Source organism: Carassius auratus, unplaced genomic scaffold (assembly GCF_003368295.1).
Source record: "Carassius auratus strain Wakin unplaced genomic scaffold, ASM336829v1 scaf_tig00030031, whole genome shotgun sequence".
In the NCBI taxonomy this organism is placed as follows: domain Eukaryota; kingdom Metazoa; phylum Chordata; class Actinopteri; order Cypriniformes; family Cyprinidae; genus Carassius; species Carassius auratus.
Window position 1 is genome coordinate 23,553 of NW_020525818.1, and position 10,289 is coordinate 33,841.

General features: G+C 37.6%; 1 protein-coding gene across 1 annotated transcript; it reads right to left on the reverse strand.

The window, feature by feature from the left end:
• Window positions 1-1,452: 1,452 nt before the first annotated feature.
• On the reverse strand, window positions 1,453-9,366 carry LOC113079971 (uncharacterized). Its single transcript, XM_026252217.1, has 5 exons — window positions 9,346-9,366; window positions 9,009-9,050; window positions 8,336-8,446; window positions 7,837-7,887; window positions 1,453-4,583 (listed from the first exon to the last, which is right to left on the reverse strand). Exons 4-5 carry the CDS (start codon window positions 7,845-7,847, stop codon window positions 2,987-2,989), a joined length of 1,608 nt encoding a protein of 535 aa, XP_026108002.1. The 5' UTR covers window positions 7,848-7,887; window positions 8,336-8,446; window positions 9,009-9,050; window positions 9,346-9,366; the 3' UTR covers window positions 1,453-2,986.
• Between the last annotated feature and the right edge of the window lie 923 nt (window positions 9,367-10,289).

Genomic DNA, 10,289 nt, shown 5'->3' on the forward strand with positions numbered 1-10,289 from the left:
ACAGATCCACTAATGGTGCCATCTCTCACATCCTGCACTCTTCTCTCACACACATTGACAGCAATAACAGGAACTATGTAAGGGTGCTATTTATCGACTATAGCTTAGCTTTCAATACTATAGTCCCCATAAAGCTAGCTTCCAAACTCTTGGACCTTGGCCTGAATTTTATGCTCTGCAAATGGATTCTTGATTTCCTCACCAGCAGATCTCAAGTGGTGAAAGTAGGCCAGTACACCTCCAACTCCATCACCCTGAACATAGGAGCCCCACAGGGCTGTGTCCTGAGTCCCCCGGTCTACTTTTTCTACACACATGACTGTGTGTCTTCCCACATCTAAACATCTATTATCAAATTTGCTGATGATACTGTGGTTCTGGGCCTTATTCACAACAATAATGAGACTGCATACTTGAAAGAGGGAGAGAAACTAACATCATGCTGCCAGGACAACTGTCTCTCTCTGAATGTGAGCAAAACTAAAGAGCTGATTGTGGACTTCAGGAAGAGACAGCAGCAGCCCTATACTCCTCTTATGATCAGCAGGACCCATGTGGACAGGGTGAGCAGCTTCAAGTACCTTGGTGTAAACATCTCCGAGGACCTGACTTGGACTTCAAACATTCAAAAACAGGTTAATAAAGCCAGGCAAAGACTGTACCATCTGCGACAGCTGAGGAAATTCAGGGTCTCACCAGCAATCCTTTCTATTCAGGGCCATAGAAAGTGTATTGACTGTGTATCTCAATGTGGTATGGGAACAGCTCCAAGACTGCAAAGCCCTGCAGAGAGTTGTGCGCTTAGCTGAGCACATCTCCGGGTCTGATATCCCCTCTCTACAGGACGTCTTACCTCAAACGCTGCAAAAGCAGAGCTGTTAAAATCATCAAGGACTCCACCCACCCCAGTAACCATCTTTTCACTTTGCTGCCATCTGGTAAGCGCTTCCGTAGCCTGATGGCAAAAACCGAGAGACTCAGGAGGAGTTTCTTCCCCCAGGCCATCAGGCTCCTAAACTCAAAACCAGCCTCTTATCATCTTCATGTCTCCATTTAATATTCACTATATCAGTAAGATATTCATCATTCACTACCTCACATTGACATACTGAAAGTGTGAACCGGTTTGTACATTTTCCTCTTAATATTTAAGACTACAATATACTTTTATGCACATTATTTTCTGTTTTATATTTAATTCTACAGTATAAATCTTTTTTATAATTTATTCTTATATTTTCATCTGTTCTTTCATAGCTGCTGTATATTTATGTATATTTTGATCTATTTTGTATTCTTTAATAATTGCACTGTCCATGGAGCGGACCTGACTCACATTTCACTGCAGGTTACATATGCTCTATATAACTGTATAACTGTAACAAAAAAAAAAAAATCTTGAATCTCGAATGATCTTGAGCCATTGATAATTTTTTTTTTTTTTTTTTAAATTCAAGCACCTTCAACCCATTAGCCGTTGTTTGTCAATAGGAAAGGTTACTACAATATTAATGTGCACAAGCAATATGTGATGCCAAAATCAGACTGCTCAACTGTTTTACTCACTGGCCAGGATTAACCCATGACTAATAATTTTGGTAAGTTCCCAAATTCATAATGCATTTGAGAAAAGAGAATCGCAAGGTAGGCTCTTCAGTGAGTCTGGTTATCCACTAAAACCCTGACTTCTAACGCACTTGTTGAATCCAGTCACTGAGTGTACTTCAAACTCAGTACAAAACCAAAACTGTATAAAACCAAAACAAGGAATGCCAATGAAAGGTGTTTTGGAGTTCTGAAACAAGCATTTAATTTTTTTTCTGCATGGAGAGCTCAAAATGAAACCAGAGAGGGTTTGCAATATAATCTGTGCATGTGTTGTTTTACACAACATGGCATGACTTTAACTGTAATTTTAACTCTTTGCTAAATTTCCCCCAATAATGTTAAATTATAGGAGTAAAAGACACTTTGCATTTTTTTATTGAAGTTGCACTCTCGTACTTGGAGGAAGACTAAATGCTTTAGGAATCAGTTTTGGAGATTACTGAAGCAAGAGATGAAGATGGCCTTTGTTCCTGGCAGGTCATAATTTATTACATCAATATTTTAAGTTCATGCCTGAGAGCACCCTCTGGCATTAGGTATGAATGAATCAGCCACGAGTGCTCCGTATTTCACATTGCCTCATTTTGGAAACAAGTAAAATGCCAGGTCATGCATAGACAGTCTTGTGCAAGAAAAAGTGTGTATGCCTGCTTAGACCCTGATGTTGAGATAAGTACTTTTCCACGTCAAAGAGAGTTTTTATAAATATGAATGTTGCCGTGGATTTTGGCATATGCACACTCTAAGATCAAATCTGTATGTACGCAGTTTTTAAAAATGAGGCCCCTATATTTATTCATACTGGCACCTGAGCCTGGTTGGAACTGCAGCCTTTAGATTATCACATTTAGGCCGAAAATAGTGCGGGGTTCCAATTTAAGCAACATTTTTGTAACTGAATACAAAGTTTCTTAGGAAAGTAAAACTTTCATTATCAAATGCAAAATTTGTCAGGGGAATGCAATACTTTTTTATTAACTTGGTGATGGATCATGGCTTAAACACAAACCCAATGAAGAAAATACAATCGATATTTTAAACTGTATTTATCAAGAGTTTAAGATAAGCAGCATAGAGACATATAGACAAGCAGACATACAATCTGGGGGGGGGGGATATGAGTAAATGAGTAAATAAATCTCTGTTTCTGGTTGAGTCATTTTCCATGATAATAATTGTAATTTTATAAGTAAAGTACATGAGCTAACAGGAGCCTAATTTTATAAAGCTTGCCTAGTTATAAACACTAAAAATGAACTTGATAGTATGGTCAAATGAACATTATTATCTTCAGATCAACAGAGTCTCCTGCATTTATTTTTTCATGGAAAGTTTTCTTCATTGTCATTGATTATTCAGTGGTCCTCTATGACTTTTTTCATTTCTCACTAAAAAAAATATCTAGTTTTGCCAGACCTGCCTGAAGATAACTCAAAGTGTCTTTATTTGCTTCCTCTTCTACAGCTTTTCTCCTCATTTCCTCCAACTCTCTCACCCAGTCTTCTTTCCCAGCCTCCCTCACTCTGGGGATGAAGAAGTCCAGATGCTGAAGAGTGAAGGCAGAGTCTGGTTTTAATGCGATCTGAGACAGATTCTTGATGGTCCTGTAAGCATTGAACAGAAGAATTGACTTTTGGTCCTCAATATCCTGCAGATCTCGGTCAAGTCTATCCATTATAACTGAAAACTTTCTGGACTCTTCTTCAGCTTTTTCATAATCTTTTATCCATCTGTCAAATTCTATCTTTATGGTGGAGTTTTTGATGATGTATTTCTTGTTTTCTTTGACATGTTTGCTGTGATGACACTTCCCTGTGCACACGGTGCAGTAGCTTTTTTTCATGACTTCACATTTGCTGGGATCAGAAGCCCACCAGCAGCCAAACTCATGGCAGTTTTCTTCACAGACGGTGCAGGTTGTCGCCTTTCTGTTTTTCCATGATGCGCTCTCGATGGGCACCTTAAGTTTCACAGTCTTTTTGAAGTTAATTGTAAAGTTTGTACACTCATCAATCTTTTCCTTGTTTTGCACCATTGCCTCCTGAATCTGAAGTTTTTCAGCCATTTTCAGCTCCATCTCTTGAATTCGCTGCTGTAAGTTGCAGATGGATGCTTCAAACTGAATTCGCTGCGTCAGTACATCTGAAGTTAACGCTAAACTTCTTCTGTTCTTTTCATGCAGAGACTGAAAAAAATTCTTCAGGTCTTCCACACTGTCTTCCCAGGCATCTCTTTGAGCGCGAACGTAACGTCTCTCATTTTGACGTGCATCAGCCTGCCGGTTGTTAAATAAGAAATAAACAGGTTGGCCGCTTTTGTCTCGTCTGCAGGGGATCTTAGCTTTATTAATGGCACCAATGACGTTTTTGGGTGGTAGACCATCAGAGTGTGTGATTAGGAACACAATGTTGTTCACAATGTCTTTACCAAACAAAGATAGAACTGAACTGAAAATGTAATGCTGTCTGTCTGAGAGACGATTCTTAGATGCTTGAATCACAAAACACACAGCATCGACTTCACGAACTCCATCATTGCTTTGAAACAGAGTGGCTAAATTCTCAGCAACTTCCAGATCTTTGTCCAGTCCTCTAGTGTCTCCGTAGCCTGGAGTATCAATGATGGTGAGAGATATGGGACTTTTTACATGAAAGACCTCATACATGGTGATTTCAGAGGTTTGTGATTCTGATTGATCTCTGGCTTCTTCTTCAGTTATTTCATACCATATTTCATGCTCAAACTTCACTTTGAGTAAGTAGTTGACCATGCTGTTGATGAGGCTTGTCTTACCAGCGCCTGTTTCTCCCACCAGCAGAACAATTTTGTTTGGTTTACTGCTGTCTTTCATCCCATAAGTCCATTTTCTGATTTTTCCACTGTCATCAAGCAATTTTTTCACTGTAAACAGACGGTATCGTTTTGGAGAACCTTCATGAATCAGAGTTGGTTTGTTTGGTGGAAGAATCGGCTTTCTGTAAAATGATGACGGGAGCAAGTGTCAGACATTTTTGTAGAATGAATTCAAACACCCATTAAAATGCAGACATTTTGTGTTCTATTCATAAAAAAAAAGAAGAAAAAAAAAACGTAAAAAAAAAGATTGAACTCTGAAACTTGTCAAAAATGACATGTTGATTTAATAACGTGGTGCACACATGTGAGCTGCTGAAAAATAAATGAGACATAATGCAACCGGCCAAGAAGTTTTTCTATCCCATGTCTAGATAGAAAAATAATTCAAAAGCAGTTCAATGTAATGCAAAAATGCATTCTGTTTGAACTTGCTATTCACTATTTTTTGCAGTTAAAACCACAAGATGCTGATCAGTGGTTTGAAAACCCACAAGGAGACGTCTTTTTTGAAACTTGTGAGGGATTTAGCTGTCTGGATGGTGTTAGGCAAGTTGTTCCACCATTTAGGAACAGTGAAGGAAAATTTATTAGAGAGTGATTTTGTGCATTTCTTCTATGGGAGTCTGTGATGATTTACAGACTGCAGGCTTCTGGAGGGGGAGTAGAAGTGAGCATTGCAAAAATCTAGAAGAGCACTGCAATAGTCTAGTGGACGAAGAGTTGCGTTGCATACTCAGATAGGGTCTAATCTTTCTGTTGTTTTATAAATATGATTTTTAAAGGTCAGCTGATCATCAAGGATCACTTCAAGATTCCTGGCCGAACATTATGAGATTTTTGTTGATGAATCTAGCTGGATAGTAAACTGGTGCTGTACTGATGGGGAGGCTGGGAAGTTGAGAAGCTCAATCTTTGCCAGGTTAAGCTGCAGTTGGTGTTCTTTCATCCATGTAGATTTGTGCAGATACAGTTGGATCATCTGGTTTAAATTAGAGGTAGATCTACTGTACATGTCACCAGCATAGCAATGGTAGGAAAAACCATGTGCTTGTATGATGGGTTCCAGTGATATGTTTTATATAGAGAAAAAGAGGGGTCTAAAAACTGATCCCTGAGGAACCTTAGTGACCAGTTAATGTGATTTGTAAACCCCTCCTCCCCAATCAACTGTAAATGACCAATCATTGATGTAAGAGTCAAACCAGTAAAGTGCCAAAACTCCTCTGGGGGTCCAGAAGCAGCGGAGCCCATCATTGCCCATTCCAATATGGCAGCTCCACACACACTGCTGTGGTGTCCGCTGGTTCTGCCCTGGGTCCCCATCTTGCCAGCTCTGCCTAAGTCCACAGGTCCCCCTCCAGCACACAGATCTGAAGCCTACCCCATCCCACTACTCTGCCTTCCCCCTGGTTGGGCGTTTGGAACATATACAGCTCTTACCTCCAGAAATCACTATCTCCCTTTCTCCCGGACTCCATTCCCCAGACTTCACTCACCTGTTCTTTCATTAACACCCTCGGCTGTTCCCCATTGTCACAGACTATATATTCTCCTCTCACCCACCACTTTGCCTGGCTGAATTAATTGTATTGTAATTGCAATTATTTGGTGGATGCATGCTCTTGTGCCGTATTTGTATCCCGATCCTGTCATTCTGTTTAGAACTGTATTTCTTTTCTTTTTGTCTGCCTTTACGTTTATTAAATGAATAAGAAGTTACACCTGAATTTGGACCCTGACCCTGTTTTTATACTATGCACCCTTAACGTACCAAGACAGATGTTGAAATTGGATAAGAGTGAAAAAGAGAGGAAGTGGAATGTAGAAAAGATTTGACTTGAATTGAAACTACTCCACTATAGCTCGAAATAACAAGTAGCAAAAAGTATGTTGTATATTCTAATTAAAGGTAACACAAACAACATGCATAAAATCAGAAAATATTTATTCTTAATGACAGAGACTGAAAACATGTATTAAGCAAAACACTCTTGTCGTGTCCACTGACAAATCACTTTCTCTAATTCTGGTTAGAGATTCTGTAACCAGAAAACATCTCAGGTTACCAATGTAACCATGGTTCCCTGAGAAGGGAAACGAGATACTGTGTCCCCTAGAAGACACTTTGGGGAATGTCCTCAGCATGACCAGTGTCTGAAATGCATGTGGAAACACGACAATGAACTTGACATACAGTATACGGTGTGCTACTGGTGCGACCATGAGTATAAAAGGACACGTCATTAGCTTCCTTTTCTGAAATAGTCATGCACAGGAATAACTGAAGCATGTGTATAAAACGTGGTTTTCCTGCGGAATTGGGCTACTTTAACACTGTTGCTGCAGGTTGAAACCGCAATAACGCAATATTTAGCCCCTGTAAAAAACATGTATTTTATCCCCCTGAATTTAATTTTTATCGGGGGACCCCCACAAAATGCAATTGGGCTAGTTTGGAGTAGCAATTGGGTACGTTTTGTTGAGAAAACCTGGCAACCCTGCTACTTTGTCACAGAACATGCCAGCTGAAGATAATAAGGAAATTGTGGCTCCCTCGGCCAAGTGAATTCCAAATGATTACATAATGGCACACAGTTGCCCTGCTCACTCCAAACTAGTGTCCACTCCAAGGTGATAGGGAGGATCACTTCCATTTGGAATTTCCCTGTGAACCGTACGGTACACGTACCGTTACACCCCTAATTTTATGATATTTGATTTATTCTGTACTCTCCTGAGATCATTATGACCAGTAGATCATGTGGAGTCTGATGTTACCTCAAATCTATGGCTAGGATAGAGCAAACTGAAGGCTTCCGGATGAATAAAGCAGTAGGCACATCATTGGAGCCTTTTGATTTCTGTCTATCAGCGACTAAGCAAGTTGTATTGGAGTGATCTAACAAACTACACTTTTTGTTTTGAGCAAGCAGTAGGCGGCTGAGGTATTGGTTAACCATGCACCCTCTGACTACAGTAAGTTGTACAGTAACTGGCAAGTTTGTAATTGTGAGGTCCACGTATATTATAATAGCCAATGTTAGACTCAAAAGCGAAATTGGCCTCCTGATGAATGATTAAATGAAAGTATGGGATGTCTAGAATAGTCAAATATTTAAATGAATACATAGCCAATATATTTGATCAATTCTTCATTTGAAATTCGGTGTAAATTTAATGATCACTTAAAATTGGAGTCAGATTTACGGAGTCACAATCAAATTAAAACTAAATCCTAATAAATTAAAAGAAAACTACACGCATTATACCTTCACCCATGCTGTTGGGCTAATGGATGGTCCTTACACAATTAATCATCATTTTATATTTTTCAAGTAAATAGTTCTGTGAAAGAATATTATTTTTTCTCACCTGGAATCCATGGTGATTGGACTAAGTATGTCCTCTTCACAGAAGACCAGTCTGATTTGAAGAAAACAATTAATTAGTTTCCTCAGAATATGATGGTTTTTAACTGTACATATATTATATAAAACAAACATTTAAAAAAATCCATTAAATGATCTATATGAGAGATCTTAAGCCCTATCAAAAAGACAATAAATTAAACATACATAAAAAAAAAAAAAAATCCTTCACACAGCACCTTGTCGGGTTATGTAGATAAACAATCAGCTGTAACAGACATGCTTGTTTATTTAACAGCTGGTTGAAGTCCTTCCCAACCAAAAATCTTCAATGCAACCAGGGGCATCGTAATGTCCCCTCCACATCCTCAGACACATTGTTTGTATATTGTTTGTTTAATGCTAATTATATAAGATGTCATATCACACATGGGTGTTTGAACCATTATGTGTGGGACAAGACCCACCCACTTTTTAAGACCAATTATTTTTGGCCCACTCACTTTTAATTCAGGGTATATGTTCACTTTTCAGAGTCCGTCAGTCAAATCCATTCCACTTGGATCATTCAGAGTCAAGGAAAGTAGATAAAGCATCTGCTGAAGTGCATCTGGCTGTATAGAGACCCAAATGGAAATGGTGGTAAAAAAAAAAATAATGTGAATGGGAGGAAAACATATTTTGTAGAGCTTAAGTGTTCCCCAGAGAAACTTTGTATACCCTTGCAAAACTTTTGCTTTCTCTTGCAAAAATGTGTTGAGTTCGTACAAACCATTCATGTTTACTTCAGAGCTTGCAGTAGTTCAGACAGCTCCATTCATTCACAATAGAGGGGTTTATAGTGCGGTTCATCACATTTTCATGAAATATTAATATTGCAATGACATATGCACGTTCCTGACAATATATAAAGCCACAACACCCATTTTGATAACACATATTTATTGAAAAAAAATGAGGTTTACGCATGACAGCAACACTATATGAAGCCTAAATTTTTTATTTTCACATATTAAAACTGTTGAGTCGAGTCAAAAAATAAAATAAAAATAAAATAAAATATTATGGCTTGAAACCGCTTATGTTGAGATAGTATTTTGCTATGGCTACTTACATTCCCTGAAAGGAAATATGTATATCTCTGCTATAGAAAGTATTAATGTAAACTTAACTCACCTGCTGGACTGAAACTCACTGAAGACGTCAGCTGTTATTTGCCTGAAAAAAAAAAAAAAAAAAAAAAAAAAAAAAAACAAGAAATCACACACACACACACAGATATATATATATATATATATATATATATATATATATATATATATATATATATATATATATATATATATATATATATAACAAATTGTATATATATATATATATATATATATATATATATATATATATATATATATATATATATATATATATATATAAAACAACTAAAATATTTAATTTCCTAGACGTAAAAACTTTTCAAGAACAATTTATCACAAATATGAATATTCCTACACACCTGGAGTCAGTGAAGTGTGTCTGGCAGTATAACAGTAAGCTCTGACTGAAACACTGCTATTTATTGTTAAATTAAGTCCCTCCCAAACAAATGTCTGTTATCAAATATGTGAATATAGGGGCAACACATCTAAATGTGCATGCTTTCAGAAATGTGCAATACACACTAACTTTCCATTTTAAACAATATTTAAAAAATAAAAAATAAAAAAAAATAATAATGTTACATGAAAATGAAAAATTATCCCCCATCCTGAAACATACACATTGAATAATCCCAAACTATCATCCGGTTTCAGGATCAGGATTCAGTTCTCATCAGCCATTTTGTAATATCACACATTTAGTGGTGCCCAATCTGTCTTTTACAGGAATGTTCCATTTAAAACTCAGTTTTGCCAAAAGGTGTACTTGCTGCATTTTCCTTTTCTAGGGCAGAGATACTGTACTGCTACAAAATAGTCTTTGGAGGTTAGGCAATCACAATACGTGGCAGCTGTTTAGTGTTTCTTCTTTTATATCACGTGTTTTGAAGGAATCAGATCTTGGGGGTTTTGTTTGGGGCAACATGCCTGTGAAGCTCCCGTCACTGAAAATGCATCTGCCCTCGTGTTTTGCCACAGGACAGCAATCCGGAGTAAATTTTCTCTCATATTTTTAGGACTGTAACATGAAGACCGTGCCAAGTAAACATTTTTAGCAACAGTGTGAAAGTGAATAGTACAAATTAAAGTTACTGGTATAAACAAGTCTATTGGTGTAATGCGTTACATGACTAAACATGCTTCATCGTTTTCAAAAGCCTCCATTTCAACAGTCCACACTACAAAGTGAAAACTGGATTTTCAGATGTATCTTTAAGCATTTAATAAGGCTTAAAGGCCACAATGAGATGAAAAGATGCACTTTCAAGAGAAATTAACTTGGACAATGCTTGAGTAATTG